At 41.6% G+C, this 19,412-nt stretch overlaps 1 protein-coding gene across 2 annotated transcripts in view; it reads right to left on the reverse strand.

Moving 5' to 3' along the window:
• Positions 1 to 2,636: 2,636 nt before the first annotated feature.
• Positions 2,637 to 19,412, reverse strand: part of KHDRBS2 (KH RNA binding domain containing, signal transduction associated 2) — a 309,633-nt gene continuing 292,857 nt past the window's right edge. For both annotated transcript variants that reach the window (XM_035110689.2, XM_035110690.2), the window contains 2 exons: positions 14,830 to 14,888; positions 2,637 to 2,734 (listed from right to left, as the gene is read on the reverse strand). In XM_035110689.2, coding sequence (XP_034966580.1) covers positions 2,637 to 2,734; positions 14,830 to 14,888 — 157 coding nt within the window. The remainder of the gene's footprint in view (positions 2,735 to 14,829; positions 14,889 to 19,412) is intronic.

Here is a 19,412-nt window from a genome sequence, read left to right on the forward strand (position 1 = left end):
TGTTCTGGGGGGGGGGAGTATATTTAATGCATTTCTGCTCACAATGGATAGTTTATTTACAAAAATTATATGATGGTGTTTTTTTTTTAAGGGCTCCTTCTTTTAAAAGAAAAACAACTCAATGCATCGTGTTCACAACTATTGTAAACATTGTTAGAAATTGTTTACTGGGCAGTTCGACCCACAACTCAACACTTGCTTCTGCTTCTCCCCTCCCCCCCTTAACACACCTTTTTCTTGTCAAGCAGAAGTGTACTGTGGCACATATTAGACACCATCAGTATTTTATACGCGAGCACACATTTGCAGCATGATCCCGGCCATCTTTACTCAGAAGTAAGTCTCACTGTGTCCAATGGGACTTATTTCCAGTTAAGTGTGCACAGGAATGTGGTGTTAGGGAACGGAATAAACTGAAAACAAATAGTTATTTAAGAGCAACAGTTCCAAGAAGAAGCAGAAAAACCAATTACCCTGAGGTGTGTGCATGTGCATGTGCAGATGAAGAACTGTATTTATTGCTTACCTGAGCACTACGTAACTGTGCTGGTTTGCTGTCCACTGTGTTTGGATCCCTGAAACAGTGAGACAGAACATTCAGTGTGACAGCTGTACAGCTAGCTAAGTCAACTTCAATAAACACAAAAGAATCAACTGACAAGACATATGTTTCAAAGACTACTCAAGAAAGTTAGCATGCAACTCCAGCTGCAAGAGATTTTTTTTTAACAAAATGAACAGCAACCGGCCTATGTTCTGTTCTCATCAAAAAAGTAAACCAATCACATTGACAAAAAGCCACCAGAAACAAAAAATTGTAGTTAAAAGATTTCACAGTTTTGGTATTCCCTACTATAAACTCTTCCTTTTTTGTCATAAAAATTTAGGTTATATATTCACCGTTAGCAAGAGTTGCATTACTATTATTGTTAATTTTAGTTCTGTTTATTGCCTCGAGGGTTATATATTGTAAAATAATTTTGTTGCCGCTAGTTAATGTTAATTAGTTGTTTTAATAGCCTATAATACCTATTTGTTATGTTTTGGCAGGTTTACTTTTTTAACTATCAGTAACTTAATCACTTGGAATATTTAACATTGCTGTTGCATACTCAAAATTACAGAGTTACTATTAATGTTACCTGTTTAACGTTTAGTCATCCTTTGAGTCCTGCGACATATTTCCTTAATAATCATCAGCCATCAAGTCTGATATTCTCAAAAGAAATAACAGCCCTCTAAACTGCCTTCAAGGGAGGTGATAATTAGCACTGAAAATTACAAATAAAGTTTTTGAAGTTGAAGAGCAACAACTGGGCAGGTGACACTGATGATTGGTTTGTCAAGACAAATTATTAGATAACTACGCAAATGCAGTCAACACACTCCTCAGAGTGAAAACAATAAGGTGAGTCTATGCAATGCTTACATGTTGAATGGGATATTTAATGTGCGGGGAAACTCAAAGGTTGAAGAACTAGCATTTAGACAGTCTAACACTGGTAAGCGGTAATCTTACCTCTTTAAACTCCATTACATTCTCACGAGAGACATGCTAATACAAACAAGTCAATCAGAGTGTGTGTTTAGCAAGATCAAGCTTAGAGGATCGTTTAAAAATCCATTTATTGTTCTAAAGCCAAGTCTTTTTCCTCTCTCATTAACATGTTATACATTAGTCTCTGCTATCCATGATTCATGTCACAGTTTAGTTTGCTAGCTTTTAAATTATTTAACAACCATAAGCTATTAATACAACTTTTAAAGTCTTGCACATATTCTTAAAACAAACTTGGGTTCATTTATGTAATTTGTTTTTGAAAAAAAAGTTTTTATATCGAAAACATTTTAGGCATCTCTTGAAGAAGAAATCAAGCAGGCATTTAAAGCTAAACACACGTAATTCCAAATTTAGTTTCTTACAAAAGGTTTCAGCTTTATTGACAAATTATGGCAAACATATTTGACAAAATTATGGTTTCCTATTTAGAGAAGCTTTACACATGGAACTTTATGTGATTTTTTAAAAATAAAAAAGCAAAACAAATACAGGTTAAAACACTGGACAAATTCAGTTAGCTACATACATACAGTAGCTGCTTGTTGTCAACCCCATCAAAACAGCATTTAAAATGAAATTTACAAACTTAATATTGAACATCTTAAATCTAACTAACATATATTAAAAAGACAGGTTAAAACATCTTATCTACATCTTGATTATCACCTGGTTCAAAAAAGTCATATTACATTTTTAGCAACCCTAAATAAAAAAAATTGACCTTAGTAGTACCGGGCAGGGGGGAGGGGTGTGGAGGGAAATAGATGCAGCTTCATGCTTATTTTTCCTGTTTTGCTTTAAAATTACACACAACAGTGAGGAACAACCAAGAAAACATCATCTTGCTGAATGGTTTAGCCAATGCTTGCCAACGGTCTTTTATAGTCCATGTTATAAAATAGTACTAATGCCAGTGTCACTCCAGTGTGTAAACACAAGAAGTATATAGAGTAATCATAAGCAGTAATTCCTAGGATAGAAAAGAAATGGGCTATTACTTGTCTTGTTGCCGTTTATGTGGAGATCACGGGTTATTAATTGTCTTTAAGGTTGAGGTCACAGATGAGGAGGACCTTCAATATCTACCATAGGGGTGTTCCCTGTAACCCCCTCTGGTTGACCTGGAAGGTGGTGCCTTTAGGCTGGGACGGCTTATGGCCCACTCTTCTTGTGCTAAAACAGACAAAATAAGAAGAAATAATTTATTTTATTTTAGTAGGAACGTTATGTGTGTAAAAGATTGAGCTGTTCCCCGTTGTGCATTTAGCAAACAAAATATAAGGACAGCTTTAGGATCCATTTCTGTGTCCTCTCTAAAATCACACTTATAAGATTTTGCTGCCAGCTAAGGCAGCTTTCAGTAAAGAGCAACAAACCTCTTTCCCTTATTCGATGCAATATATGAATATCACATTTACTGGTAACACAATGAGTCATAGGAAAACCGTTGCTTTCAGTTCGCCTGCTCTCCAAACCCCATACCATAACTGAGTTCCTAACATGCTATGCTAAAGCATGGAGGTGGATATCGTTTTCTGCAGCTGGTATATTAACTGGATCAGGAGTTGAATCAAAAGTGGGTAATTGAAATGTGTTTTCTGTTTCCATATTCAACTAAAAAAAGAGAAAACAGTAGAATGGAAACTACTTGGAACTAAGGTAGCGCTAGGACAGAATTTTCCAGTGTGTGCAGATAATTCTGAATATACATGAAATGATATTAGTTCACACACACACACCACCCAGTAACAACACTGTATTAGCTGGAGTCTTTTCTGAATTACACCAGCATGTGATATTCTCAATTTAGCTCTGTGTAGTGGTGGATGAGTAATTTTCATCAGCTCATTGGCTTACTGAAGCAGTATTCGATGTTTAAGCCCCGTAGTGCAAGCAGCTCTGCTGGTTCCCACCACCCCACACACCCTGCCCATGCTCCACATCAACCAGGCAGTTTTTGTCCTGAAACCAGATTGACAGTTGGCCTGGATGGGACCCAAATAATCAGTATCCCCCAAAACTGTCTGGGTGACGTTCTAAATCATGCAGATAAATTCTTACATTAAAAGGGCGAGGACAGTGTTTCCCAAAGTGGCTGATACTGCCCCCTGGGGGGTGGTGCAACAATCCATGGGGATGGTAGTAGCTTTGGGTGCAATTGGGAGGCATTGAATAAAAATAAGGGGTGATGGAAGCATAAAGAAAGCATTTTTTTTTAAAAAAACAAACAAACCCATTTATACCTGTTTCATCTGTTATGCAATAATCTGGCACTTATGCTGGAGGTGAGGGTTTTCCCTGGGCTTGGGTGAACCCTTTTCGGCTTCACCCAGGCCCAGGAAGTGGATCACAACTTGCCTAGCTTATTTGGCAGCAGGCACAGCAGGCAGGCTGTGGTGCTAGCCCCGCCCCTGGGGCAAATCGGACTTAGCCGCCAGGCTTCACTCGGGTCCGCCCCAAGGGTTTTTAATCCCAGGGCCAAGTCCACCTTGTCCAGTTTTGAAAAAACATTTGTACATATTTCATCTGTTGTGTAATGATACTTACCTATGTAACATAGTTATAATCATAGTGATTACTTTATTGTCCAAATTTGTCACTACTGTACATCTTTCTGTTTTTTCACTTACAGAAGGTAGATTTCCAGCTTTTTTTTTCTGCAAAAGGGGTGGTAGGCCAAATAAATTAGGAGATCTCTAGGCTATGATATAACTTGGGAGTATTATTTATTTATTTTCCCCGAAGCCAACTTTCAGGTACTAAATGAGTTCCTGCCTGGGCCCTCATTTCAGTCCTAAGCTCTGTGCTTTAAACTATGTCTCTTTAAATATTTTCCTGAGATATTACTACAGTGCATTATATATAAAGAGCAAGTGCAAGCTTAGCAGTTAATGGAGTGGGGTGAGTGGGTTGTTGTTTAATTTTAGGCCACTGTGACCATTTACAACATCAATGACTACTAGCCCTTCATTTTTCAGGGGAAATCTCTGTTGGTCACAACATCCTAGTGAGAGTTAGACAGCTTGTGATTAGTAAGCTCTGGAAGTAATATAGGCACAATTATGTCTGCAAACTCATTCCCAAATGAATCAAATCAATGATCTAAGTTGTGCACCTGCACGAACAAACTAGCAAGCAGCCTACGGTCAAGACACCAATTAGACAACAAGAGCGTGCATGACGTCTGTTCACATGGGTCAGTGGCAAATAACAGACCTGCTAGGGTTCTGCTTGAGAAACACAGCAGATTGCATAGGTCATGTACAAATGTAAGGGCACACAAGACAGATTAGTTATCCTCTAGCATGGCAAAGTTTTGTCAGCATTTCAAGCAGATTAAACTCATACTTTGTCACCATGGCATATTCAAAGAATCCCTTTCATTATCCTCCTCCTCCTCCTCCAAACTACACTAATTCCTGCACTACTTGGATCAGGTATTTGGGGAATGGATAGGTTGAAAAATCCAGACACAATAAAGAACAAAATCAGTGTGTGACAGCTCTAACTCTGAATGAGGTCCTCTGAATGAGAGGAGCATTCAGAACACAACAAGCTCCTGGCTTGGTTTGAAAAGCTATTAAATGTAGCAGTTCCTGGTTTCACATGTAATGGGAAGCAATGGCTAAAGGCTGAATCCTGGAGTGTCTTGCTGCTTCCACAATGGGAAGAGCAAAAAAGCAGGAAAAAGGCTGCCTATGCTCACTGTAACGAAATGTCCTCCCTCTCTATTACTAAAAATGCGCCACAGGAATCCAGGGGTGAAACCACCACCACCCACTTCTCCTGCCGCCTTAAAATAAACCCCTGTTACTTGGGTTCCTTAGTAAAGAGAGTCTTCCAGCTTACGTGGCCTGGTATCATGAGAAACTCTAGGCTGAAAGACGGAATAACCTCCTGCCTACAGTAAAGGGTCTCACTCAGTTTGATTTCCCACTGCAAAAGTTTGCCCTTTGCACTCTGGCAACTTTGTAGCACCCCAGGTTATCCTCCTAAGCCTCCTCAGTGTAACTCTAGGACACAAACCGTTGCCTCTATTCCCGAGGTAAGTTTTGTCCTCTATTGAGCCCCCACCTCTGTGAGTTTAGATACCCAGCTGGAATAACTAAGCACATCCACTAACAGTTAAGAAAGCTTTATTTAGACTAGATGACTTTTAAATGCGTAATGGTTTCATGTGTACAGGCTCTTAGATCATATTCTTAGTTTCAATTAACAATGGCTAGATAATATAATTCAATTAAACTCCTCAGAACACTTTAAGATCTCCTACGCCTACCCACACTCTCCCTCGCTCCCACAACCCTCTCCCCCGAATTAACTGCCTCCCATTCCTTTTAAACTCCTGGCAGTCCCGCCCCTCAGGAATGGAATGCGTCATTTATCCAGGATGTTGGGGTTTAACTCTCTGCACCCTGGAGTTCTTTTGCCCACCAGGCCAATCCGTCACACTCACACATTTAGATCTTCAGGTTAATGTTATGTACAGTGGTACCTCGGGTTGCAGACCCGATCCGTTCTGGGGTGCCGTCCGCACCCAAAAAAGTCCGCAACCCGAGCTGCACTTTTGCGCATGTGCGAAGCATGCAGAACGCTTCTGCACATGCGTGTGGTGAAACCTGGAAGTAAACACTTCTGGGTCCGCCGCATTTGGGTCATAAAAAAACGCAACCCACAGTGGACGCAACATGAGGTATGACTGTATGTATGTCACCAGCAGTGCCATGTGTGATGCTAAAATTTGACACCCCCCACCTATCACGCTCTGTTCAACAGCATTGTTTTGCAACCCCCGCCCCCGCAGCACGGCACCCAGTGCCCCCCTAAAACCGCCTCTGCTCTTATTGTTTCTCATCAAGCCGTTGGCTGACTGTTCTTGCCAGAGGCCTTATGAACCCCTGTGACTATGAATCTCTAGACCTTTCCTTCATCACTGTGGATGAACTTTTTCAAAAATACTCCTTGCCTCGAGTGTTTCAAATATCTGCTTCCTTTTCTCCTACAGGGCACTTTTATTACAGATTCATCTTTGCCCAATCTCCTAATAGAGGCTGTTTGCTTTCCTGATCAACCAGAGCACTTTGCTCCTACTTACAGTGGAACCTCGGTTTACGAACACCTCGGTTTATGAATTTTCGGTTTACAAACGCCGCGAACCCATCTGGAACAGATTAATTCACTTTCCATTACTTTCAATGGGAAAGTTTGCTTCAGTTTATGAACGCTTCAGTTTATGAATAGACTTCCGGAACCAATTACACCCATGCTTCGGGTTAAGTACGCTTCAGGTTGAGTACTCCGCGGACCCGTCTGGAACGGATTAATCCACTTTCCATTACTTTCAATGCGAAAGTTTGCTTCAGTTTATGAACACTTCCGGAACCAATTGTGTTCATAAACCGAGGTACCACTGTATTATGATTACTGTGTTATCCTATGCATGTCTACTCAAAAGGAAATCCCATTGTGTTCAGAAAAGTGGGTATCGGATTGCCATAGGCTCCCCCTTTAAAAAAATAATCTTGTATTTATCGATTTGAATTTTGAATTGGAAAAAGAAGAGGGAGAAGAAAGTTAAAAGAGGCTTGAAAGAGAACTGCTTATGAATGAAATCATTTCAGGAGGGCTGCGAGAACTGGAAAGAAAAGGCTAAGGACATGAGTAATCATGGCTACAAGTTAATCAAGAGTTATGGGATTTTGTTTTAAAGCCACAAGTATTAAATGCATGAGCAGAAACCTTTTATTAATGTGGATACTTCCAATTTGCTGTGTTTTCACTGAATCAATACAGCAACCCACCATTAAATGGGGAATAGGAAGTTAATTGCTATTATGAGCTGCCAGCCTCCTTTGTTTGTGATCAATTGACAGTTACTTATTATTATTTCAGCAGTCTTACTTAAAATTCACATTGGCTCTTTGCCATTACCTTCACTGGGCTTTGAGTAAACTTCCTGTATGTGCTGGGAGCATTGCTTTATTGATGCATTATCTGCACACGTTTAAAGAGGATGCTGAGACCATGCACTAATATATATCTTGTATGACAAATGTTCTGTCTGCACAAGCATTTCAGCTTGCCAGACAATATGATCCTTCTTCTCCCTCTCCTGCAAGCTGTTCTGGGGGGTTCACCTTGTTAGCATAAATCCTCTGCATGGCACAGATGCTGCATGTGGATGAATGTTTACTTTATATGATTGCTGTAACTTTCCCACACAGGAGCTCAAGCTGTAACCTGATCTCCTGTCATGTGATGTTCTTTGTTCTCTTTCTACTTTCACTTTCTTCTGAACTGGAGAGTGATGGCTGAACACACACTCTCTGAATAAACGTAGATTAGCACCTACGATTGTTTGCTGTCTTCTTTACCGAAGCCAGTGGCAGTAGTAAGAATATTGGTGATTTACACCCCAATATTCCAACAGTGGTAGCAGAGCTCTGGTTTCGATCCGCGGACCTCTGAAAAGCGTGAAAACAGGCACGTAAACAGGCCTCAATCTGCAGCAGCTGATCCTGAGGAATTTTGCCTGCTTGGGAGTCACCGGTTCCTGCGTTCCAGGGGAGGAAGTGCACGGACGTCTGCGTTCCTTATCAATGGAGCAGTGAGTAACCGGGACTGATTTATAGCGGCAATAAAACCTCTAAAGCGGCAGCTTAATTGCAGATGCCTGCCGAAAGCCTAATTTGCAGCTTCTTGGTACTTTGAAGTCAGAAGCTAGCAGCACGCTTACAGTAGCAAGATGGCTAAAGCCGGGGATTCAGATCAAACACCCAAGAGTTTGTGTCCTCTGTTAAATGACTCAAATTACGCAACGTGGAGTGTTAAAATGGAATGTGTTCTTATCCGGCAAGGACTTATTGAGTTGATTCAGAACGCACCGCCCGTTTTGCCAGGCCAAAGGTGGTTGAATCGCAACGCACAGGCAAGGGCAACAATAGTTCTGCATTTGGACCCATCACAGCTGGTTCATATTCGGAACTTAGACTATGCTTATGATGTCTGGACTCATCTTCGGGACGAGCACCTTAGGTTGCGCGCCGGATCAACAATGTTATACTTTCAGAGATTAATTAATTTGCGTCTGAAGGAGGGAGGAGACCTGAGAGCCCATTTGCATCAGATGCGTCAACTACGCCAGGAGCTAGTTGACAGGAACGTCAATTTGGATGACGACATTTATTGCTTTACAGTGCTAAATAGCCTTCCCAAGTCCTATAATGCTATTGCAGCCCAGCTGGGGGCTCAAGACCCTCAGCAAATGACTGCAGCAGGAATTTATGCTTCATTGCTTAATGAGGAGGACAGGACCCGCGCACAGGTGGAGGCCAACGGGGAGCGCTACTCACCCTCACCTGGTGCATCTGCAGAGACTGCACAAGCCCTTAAAACTGTGGTCAGATGCCAGTTATGCAATATTCCTGGGCACACAGCCAAGACATGCAGACGACCCCAGAAGGACTCAGGAAGTCAACAACAGGCTTCTGGGCCTAAGGGGCGAGGCAGCGGCGGTAGCGGCAGCAGCAGCAGCAGCGGCAGCAGCAAGGGCCCTACAGCACGCAAAATGCTTGTAATGCTCACTCAGCTTGATGACCAAGATGACGACGGGTCTTATCTGATCATAGATTCGGGATCTTCGCACCATCTGGTGAACAACAAGAGACTGTTCCAGACTTTTGAAAAGCTGGACTCCATCGTGTCACAGGCAGATGGCAATTCCTTGAAATCCATTGGAAAAGGAACTATTTTTCTGAAATCTCTAAATTTGAGTATCAGTAATGTGTATCTTGTTCCAGAGCTGAAGCAAAACCTTTTCAGTGTTTCTCAAATTGATGAGAAGGGGTTTGAGCTGTGTTTTCACAGGGGCACCTGTGTGATTTCTAAAAATGGAGAAGTTCTTTTGACGGGACACAGAGACAAAGATAACCTTTTCAGATTATCTTATGATAAAAGTGATGCATGCTTTAACGTTGTTGATGATTGTTTGTCAGGTCCAGAGGAGCCTAAGCAGACACAGAAGCAACCAACCAAGAAAGGCCTAACACGTTGTTTCCAAATTGTTTCTGCAGGTGTATTTGGTCCTATGCCAGAGTCCCTTGGCAAGGCAAAATTTTATCTTCTGATAACTGACCACTTCTCTAAGTATACGTGGTTTTATCCTCTGCAAAAGCCTCAGCAGGCTATTGTGAAATTTTCTGAATTTCATGCTAAGGTTGAACTGAAACATGGTTGTAAAATTGAATGTTTATTGACCAATGACATTCCTCTTTTTACTTCACAGGAGTTTCAAGCTTTTTTTGATGACAAAGGCATTCACCACAAGTTTGCCAAAACCCAGGCAGCTTGGGACAAAAGCTTATGTGTTAAGGTTAACACTGAGTTAGAAGCAGGCATGCAAGCGCAACTGCTGAGTTCAGGATTGTCTGAACAACTGTGGGCTGAAAGCATCTCATTTTTCCTTTACCAGTGGCTCAGACAGGTTCCTAAAGGACAGAAGCATTCTCCTTATGAGATTCTGTTCCAACAAAAGCCTGATGTGAGCAACACTAAGGTTTTTGGAACCAAAATGTGGGTGGCTTCGCTTGAGGGCAAGCCAGTCCAAGGCATTCTATTGGGTTTTGAGGAAGGTCAATACAGAGTTATGTTGCTTTCTTCCAATGAGGTGATTCTTACTCAAGAGGTAGAACACACTCCTACGTCACAAGAAACATATGTTCTTGATGAATTTCCCATAGGTGCCAATGATTTTGATGCTTCCTACACTGACACAAGTGGTAGTGAAGATGATTCCTTTGCTGAAGGCTCTACCCCAAGTAGCTCTGACACAGGGGAGACAGTCATACACAAAGGAACTCATGCTGTTTTTAACAGACCTTCATCGGATGATGAAAAAGTGCTTGAAGCACTAGATCCACTGTTTACCATTGGTAAGAGTTCTCCCAAAAGTCCTGAAGGGGAGAATCTCAGTAAACAGGATTTGCACCTCTCACGCAGGTCTGAGAGGATTAGAAAAGGATCCAAGAGGTATTCTCAGGAGTTTGCCAACACAGCAATTGCAAATTTAGCTGTGCTTAGAACTCCAAAACAGGCAACAGTCACACAGGCTAAGCCACAACAACAGGTTGTCAAATGCAACACTGTTTCTGTCAACAGAGCAACTGCTCTGGTCCCCTGGAAGCCAAAGCTGGTCAATCCAGTCTCAGAGAGTTCCACAGCAGGAAAGTCCTATTTTGTTTATGACAACTGTCTGTTCACTTCTCTTAATGATGCTCTCACATTTGCATCTTTTTCCATTTCAGGATTCAGGGGAGATGTTAGCATAAATCCTCTGCATGGCACAGATGCTGCATGTGGATGAATGTTTACTTTATATGATTGCTGTAACTTTCCCACACAGGAGCTCAAGCTGTAACCTGATCTCCTGTCATGTGATGTTCTTTGTTCTCTTTCTACTTTCACTTTCTTCTGAACTGGAGAGTGATGGCTGAACACACACTCTCTGAATAAACGTAGATTAGCACCTACGATTGTTTGCTGTCTTCTTTACCGAAGCCAGTGGCAGTAGTAAGAATATTGGTGATTTACACCCCAATATTCCAACACACCTGACCCCATAGACCCAATTTTGGAGGGTGCAGGGGAGAAAGATAGAGGTGAAGAGCCCCGTTGCACAAGGAGAAGTCCCTGTGGATGGCTTCATTAGGAATTCCACCCTTTGTGTTTATATGTTAATTTTACAGTCCTATTTCCAATAGGATCTCCCACTTACTTACTTGCATTGATATGAACGTGTGCTTTCTAGACACTTGATTGAGGCTTCACTCCAATATGCACTTACCTGGGCAGAAGTCCCATTGAACTCACATCTGAATAGACATGTATAGGATTGCACTACGACTATCTTAAGGGAAAACTGCATCAACTTACTTACACTTGGTGGCAGTTCTTAACTCTAGGAAATGGTAAGACTCACTTCAGTGAGACTGAACTCTTCTTAAAAAATAAAATAAAATCCTTTCTGCTTTTATTTATTGCAAATAAATTAATCTCCCTTTTTATGAATTAACATTACCTTTCTTTCATCACATAGTGGATCCCTATTCACATATTCTGACTGTGGGACAAACTGATTCAAAAGGTTGTGATACCCAACAGGACCAATCCCCCTTAAACAGTGGATGAGCCACAGCCTCTCTCCCATATATGCCCCCTTTTTTGTGCAGAACTATCGTAATTTGATTAAGTGTTCTTTCTAAGACTGAAATTACAAAATTCCAATAACCACAGTCCTGAATTCTTCAAAATTCTGATTAACCTCAGACAATCATAGGTCCTTATCTTATGGGCAATAAATAGAGTACAGAAGCAGGTAGTTCTCTGTAGAAATTATTCACCTTCTCCCACAGCAGCCATGTGTCAAAGGGAAATGCTTAAGGATTTAACACACCGTACTTTGGGTATATCTTTGGAGAAGGATAGTTTTAATTGGCCTTTAGGGAGGCTAGAAACTCAAACACTAAAAGAGAGGGTTCATTTCTTAAGAAGACTAAGAGAAATGGAAGAAAGGATGAGAGAGAGGGCAAGAGTGAGAAAAAGGACACGTTTTCCACGGGGTGTTATGTAAAACCCAAGATCAAACGAAAACTTGAGCTATATCACTAAGAACTGCATTCAGTTACTCATTGCGCTTTTAAAGGCAGGTTACAAGCAAGGTTCACAAATAGTACATTTCCAAGCACAATTTAAAGTCTTGGTGCTGACCTTTAAAGACCTTAACAGCCTCAGCCCAGTTCATCCCGAACACTGAGGTCTTCCTCCGAGGGCCTTCTGGTGGTTCCCTCACTACAAGAAGTGAAGTTACAGGGAACCAGGCAGAGGGCCTTCTCAGCAGTGATGCCCTCCTTATGGAATGCCCTCCCATCAGATGTCAAGGAGAAAAATAACTACACAACTTTTAGAAGATATCTGAAAGCAGCCCTGTATCAGGAAGTTTTTAATGTTTGATGTTTTACTATGTTTTTATATGCACTGTAAGCCACCCAGAGTGGCTGGGGAAACCCAGCCCAATGGGGCAGGGTATAAATCAGGCACCCCCAAACTGCGGCCCTCCAGATGTTTTGGCCTACAACTCCCATGATCCCTAGCTAACAGGACCAGTGGTCGGGGAAGATGGGAATTGTAGTCCAAAACATCTGGAGGGCCAAAGTTTGGGGATGCCTGGTATAAATAATAAAATAATGTTGTTGTTGTTGCTGCTGTTGCTGTTGTTGTTAGCATTTTGCAGTACTCACCTATCTGGTGTGCATCTTTCTAACATGGCCACACAGGGTTGGACCAAAGATGAACATAAATGAAATGAAGAGGAGGAGGAGCCGGGGCAGATGAGGCCATGGATGCGGGTGAGCATCTCAACGGAGAGAGAGAGAGGGAGAGAGAGCAAAAGCACAGGAAAAGAAAAGGAAGGCAAAACCAGGTAGGATGAGAAGCTGAGGCTGGCATGCTGCGCAGCTCATCCGCTCAAGTTATATAGCCCAATCTTTCTGCCCCCTTATCCTTACACACTTAGTGAATACTAACTGTGGAAAGAATGCCATTTTCTATTTGCTAGCATCATTGTTTGACATTGTCCTATTAGGAAATCATTATTTTAAACCAAGCATGAAGGAACTGAAACTTTGCCGTGCACTAATATATTCTCAACAACTGAACAAATACAATTATTTTTGAAACTGTCAACTTGCATAAACTTCTATTCTTCTTATGCTTCTTTTACCTCTTTTTTTTGCAATTTCTAGTTATTCTTGCTGGATGGATGGGTTATTCTTTCGCATTTTGTTTGCTTCAACAGAATGAAACCAAACTTATACCTTCCAGTGATTTTAGAAAACTTTCAAGGCCAAATAAACTTTTTAAAAAAATAGTTAAGAGTTCTCTAAAATCAAAACAGAAGGTTTAGATCAGGCACCCCCAAACTTCAGCCCACCAGATGTTTTGGACTACAATCCCCATAATCCCTGACCACTGGTCCTGTTAGCTAGGGATCATGGGAGTTGTAGGCCAAAACATCTGGAGGGCCGCAGTTTGGGGATGCCTGGTTTAGATGTTCTGGGAAGATCAGAGGTAGCAGGTCAGGTTCTGAGGTCAGAATTCTGCCTGTGTAAAGGGACTATTCCTGGTAGATATCTGTTGCTTAGATTATCCCTAACACCAGATGGCCTTAGCACATTCAAAATTAAGCACTATTAACAGTGCAATCCTATATGAGTCAACTCAGAAGTAAGCCCCAGTGAGTTCTGTGGGGTTTATTCCCATGAAAGTAGGCACAGGATGACAGGCTGAGCGTTGATTTCAGTCAAGCACATTCTGAAATTCATTCTATTGCAATCATTTGAAAGAGCTTAATCTCAGCTGGGTCATATGCCCTATAGTATATCAATTCCAGTATGAGGTGGCTTGTTTAGTGTTAGTAAAGCTACAGCACTTCCAGTTTCTCTTCATATCTGTGGGCGTGAGTATATAATGTGTGCGTGTACATTTCTGTTATGTGGCTGAATGCCAGTCACAACCTGCACACTGAAGGAAAATATAAACCTTGTAGAAAGCATCTATTTTCTATGTCTCATATGCTGTCTATGGAGGGGAAATGGCCTTGCTTTTGTGGTAACTTTCCCCAAAACAACAAGACCCTGACCCTGTTGCTCTGCCCACCCCTTGCCCATCAATTGGCAACCCTATATGAGCAATCAGTTGCTGGGTAGGGACTGACAGGCTTGTCATGAACTTTAGGCAAGATTTGACCTACCGGAAGCTATACATGCAATACATTATTTTAATTTTTTAAAAAATGCATTTTAATTAAAGTAGCATATACTTGCTCTCCAACAAGAACTAATCATTTGAGGCATTGCATGCTTCTTGTTGCTTTCCTGTATTTGAGACAGCAGATACGTAAAACAAGGTGACATCAGTAAGACAGACGACCATTACCATGAAATAGATTTGGGCCCTAATCAGCATTTTCACCACTGCTTTTTAAAAACTTATCTACAAGTGTGATGAATGTCTTTGAAATTCTGATGAAAACGAATCTGTTCAGTTTCCTGGCTTCAGTCCCACAAGTCACATTTTACCTCAGAATGACATAAATCAGCTTAGTCTGGCCTCTATAAAAGCAGGAGAGGGAGAATGTACAAGTAATTTTAGGTTGTCACTGAGTGATTGGTTTTCTGACTTCACACTTTTACCAAAAATAGAACAGGCCTTACCGTAGCTGTCATAAGCATCTTCACTTGTTCCATGACCATAGTCATAATATTCGGGCAGACTGCAATAGATTGACAGCGAGTAAAGTTATTGGCACAGGAAAGCTTCAAACACGAGAAAATATAAGTTTGATATGTTGGTCCTTTTAAAAATAAATAAATAAATAAATATAGACAAGCAACCGCTAACTCAATATTTAAGGAGGAAATCCTGAAAGGAAAAAAAAATCAGTGAATGAAAAAGGCAACATACTGTAGAATGCATTGTTCATTTTAACCCCCCCCCCCAAATAAAAGTAGCCCTGAATGGCAGTGGTTTTGAAGATTTGACTGTGGATGTGCAGAAAGAATTACAGCTTGCTATGAAAAAAATTCCAATATGACCAGTTCTTTGATCACAGTTAACTAGAACTAAACATTTTAATGATACACCTCCCACATTTAAAATATTGTGATTCTTGGAATGAACCAGCAGGAATTTTTGTTTTGACTTGCAGTGGCTTCAGCTCTGTTCTTGTCAAAATGTATGTATGTGCTGTCATTGGGAACAGGCAGGTTAGATCCCCAAATGATAAGAGACAGAGGGGGAAATAAAGCCCACTCAGTCCATTTCCTTGTGCTGCAGCAGTAACATCATAACCACATTTTCCTAACAAAGCATCCTTCATGCTTTGGAAAGATCAGTAACATCATGCCAAAACAGATGTGTCAACACGGCCAATGATAATTTTAGAGGGAAGGAAAAAAACCCTCTGGTATCACATCTGCAGGAAAGCAGCAGGGCAGTGTTGAGGTCAGGGCTGCATGGACACACCAGTGGGAACACAGAGATCTGTGCAGCTCTGACCTTGCCACTGCACTGCCCCTGGACCATTCAGGTAAGCTGCAACAAATGTAAAGTTGAGAGGCCTTTTCTGCTGCCTGCTCCCAGTAGGAGAACTGCTTCGGTGGAGCTGGGATTTGCATCACAAGACAGCCCCCCCAAACCTGTGGTGCTCCCTTTTGCTAATGGAGATTGGTGGAGAGGAGATTGCACACCACCCAAACCCTACTCTCGGATATCCACACAGTGGGGTTGGGATTTCAATGTAGGAGTAATTTCTCATGTCATTCTGACTCTCGGCTAATCAACCATTTTAAGACTTGCCTCTTCAAAAACAAACAAAGCACTACGTCAGGCACAGGAAACTTGGCCCTTCAGATGTTTTGAGCCTACAATTCCCATCATCCCTGACCACTGGTCCTGTTAGCTAGGGATGGCGGAAGTTGTAGTCTCAAAGCATCTGGAGGGCCGGGTTTGCCTATCTATGCCTGCACTATGGGTTCTAGTAACAAACGAGTTCTCCTCTAGAATTCACTGCTGGAATCTGAGCATTTCCAGAATATGGAGGCAACTGTTCATTAATGCATGCCACTTTAAATCCAGCTGAATATATGCAGCTATTTATTAGAATAATATTCTTGTCTAATTTCTTAGACAAGAGCTTTGATAATTGCATTTCAAGCATCTTGAGCCAGCACAGATGGTTTTCTATGACTGCTTTAAGGTGGCATCAGAAGACAAATCTCAACTAATTCATGTTTTGTACAAGTGTAGTACATCTCAGCAATTATCAAATGAAATCAGCATAAGGAAAGCTTTCCTGTTTATAAATTTTAATTTATATCCAATAATTTTGCAAGTTTCATGTTCATGCATCCAAGAAAGCCAGGTTTCCTTGGTAGTTGGGAAACAAGGCACTGTTCTTTATGATTAGCATTCATTAGTCTGAAAATAAAGTAAAGCACATTTTTTGAGAGCTCAGGTTCCTAGCATGAAAGCACATATAAGATGAACTCATTATCAGCCAGGCGTATTTCCCCCTAGCATACACTTTAGCCTTTAGCTTCAGGGCAGCCTGATCTTGTACTGCCAGCAATGGCTGTCTCCGCCTCTGTACATTAACTCCAGAATCACATTGTTGGTTAGGGAGGGAAAACCGCCTGGGGGGAAAACCAAACACTCCTGCAAACCCCATACAGGTACTTTCATTCTGATCTCAGATTGAGGGTAGCTAGAATGGGGCAACCTGCCTCTGATGCCTCCACTTCATTCCAAAACCACGAGGAAGAAAGATGCTAATGCCCACTGGTATGATGAAGGTTGCTGGAGGGATTCCTTACCTCCCCATCTGAGGCTGGAGAACATATTTAGTATGGGTGAATTTGGAGGAAAACCAAGTTGGGGAAAGAAATACAATTCTCCATTGGCATCCCCTGCAGCCTATAAAGCATGATTGGTCTTTGGCTAGCTGTGTAATGAAAACCGTGGCGCTGAGTAGGCCTGTGTATAAAAAGTATCGTTACAAGTTTGGGATTTTAAGCTGTGTGTCAGATCCCTCTAATCCAGCAAGTGTTAGAATTTGATCAGGGCTTCTAATTTTTGGAGTAGGTGGGCTAGTCTGGTGATTCAGGGGGATTAAGGGGCTTAGTGTAATCTGGTAAATGTGTGGGGCCTCCTCTCTCAATAGGCAAACCCAGAGTTTGGAGTAGAGGTGGCGCTGTGGGTTAAACCACAGAGTCTAGGGCTTGCTAATCAGAAGGTCGGCGGTTCGAATCCCTGCAACGGGGTGAGCTCCTGTTGCTCGGTCCCAGCTCCTGCCCACCTAGCAGTTTGAAAGCATATCAAAGTGCAAGTAGATAAATAGGGAACGCTCCGGCGGGAAGGTAAACAGCGTTTCCGTGCGCTGCTCTGGTTCGCCAGAAGCAGCTTTGTCATGCTGGCCACATGACCCAGAAGCTGTCTGCGGACAAACACCGGCTCCCTCGGCCTATAGAGCGAGATGAGCGCCGCAACTCCAGAGTCGGACACGACTGGACCTGATGGTCAGGGGCCCCTTTACCTTTACTTTGCTGTGACCTAGAAGTAAAGCCAGCAAGCTGGAGGGAGAGTCAGAGCGGTGTTTGAGAGAAACGTTTGATTTCTATTTGAATCCAAGGTTGTGGCAATGGGAGAAACAAAAACCTTTGGGGGCGTTGATACTGTGAACCCCTCATCAGGTTGTATATATGTGCAAATATACAATATATATCACATATATCCTAAAGATACCACAGTCTCCGCTGTGAGTAAATACAAACCATGCCTGGAATCTCCCACTGATTGGAGGTACGTGCAACAGTGTTTTGGGAGTACAATTCCCATCATCCCTAGCTAACAGGACAAGTGGTCAGGGATGATGGGAATTGTAGTCCCAAAACAGCTGGAGGGCCAGGTTGGCCATGCCTGACTAAGGTCCTTTTTTGCAGTCCTCAAATGGGTTAGCTGCAGGGCTCCCCACCCCCAAGAGATAACTCACAAGAACTCAATTCTGGTTCTCAAGTGAGCACTATGAGGAAGGTGCTCATGTTGAGTTCCCACGTCTCTTTTTCTAGAAAAATAGCATTGGCTTAGTTGTAACACATAGCTGTTGCAGAATGAAAGGATGGGGTGGCTATGATGGTGGTGGTGGTGAAGAATATATAGCACTTCATCGAAAAATCTCAGGGTGGTTCACATACATGTTATTTTATGAGTTTTTATTTATTGCCGATACAGCTATTGCTACACCTTATACATTACAGTCAATCAGCTGTTCCGTGCTGTTGAAATAAATTGGGAATGTGTTTAGTATACAAAAACTGTGTTTTGTAAGCAAGCGGCAGCAGGGGGAGGGGATTAGGATCTTAAAGTAGAGTTTCAATAAATCTTGTATGAACTGTCACGGTTAAAAATGCATTTCACGTAAGACACTTCCAAAAGTCAAAGAGCAACCATTCTTCAAGAAAGATTGGATTTATGATTAGCCAAAAAGGTTGGCTTAAGAACTCTGATGTGCATTTTTACAGTGATTAGAATGTGGCTTCTAAGATGAAAGTTGAGATTCTATCTTATGCTAGTTTTAAAGAATGAATTAATAAATAATAATAATAATTCAGGAAGATTCCGTTCCTACTGCAGGAGAGATATAAGGCTGAGCATCTCCCCTACTGCCATTATTTACTGGCTCATAATCTGAGACCTTATTTGGAAGCAATAATTATTTGCCCTTATTATTTTGGTTGCATTCACTGCTTCACCTTTAGTAAGGGAATCTTAGAACAGGATACTCATAACGTGTTGGAATCAATATTAATTATGAAAATGAAAGCTCTCTTAGCTGCTAATAGACCTGCTTTATCTCAGCAAAACATGAGCTTCCACTCAATGTTTTTAGAAAGTCTTACATACCTACAGTATTATGGGGGATTTGTATGTAAATGTGAATAGGCTGCAATGCCCTCAGGTAATCCTCTAGTGAGCACTCTTTAATTAACTTTCCATGGAAATGTTGCCTCAAGGGATTCAAATGCTTGGAGACACAAATCTCACCCAATTGAGATAAATGTATTTGGCTAACCTTCAAATTTTCAAATGGTATATCAATTATAATGATAGCTGTTTGCCCAGTTAAATATTCTTATTGAAAAATGTTCAAATCTCGGCTAAAAAATGGAATCTCTGAGCTAGAGTTTATACCCTGCAGACTTCTAGAATGGTGCAGTTTACCACAACCTAGCTAAGCTGA

The sequence above is a fragment of the Zootoca vivipara genome, chromosome 3, assembly GCF_963506605.1.
Source record: "Zootoca vivipara chromosome 3, rZooViv1.1, whole genome shotgun sequence".
NCBI classification, from domain to species: Eukaryota; Metazoa; Chordata; class Lepidosauria; order Squamata; family Lacertidae; genus Zootoca; species Zootoca vivipara.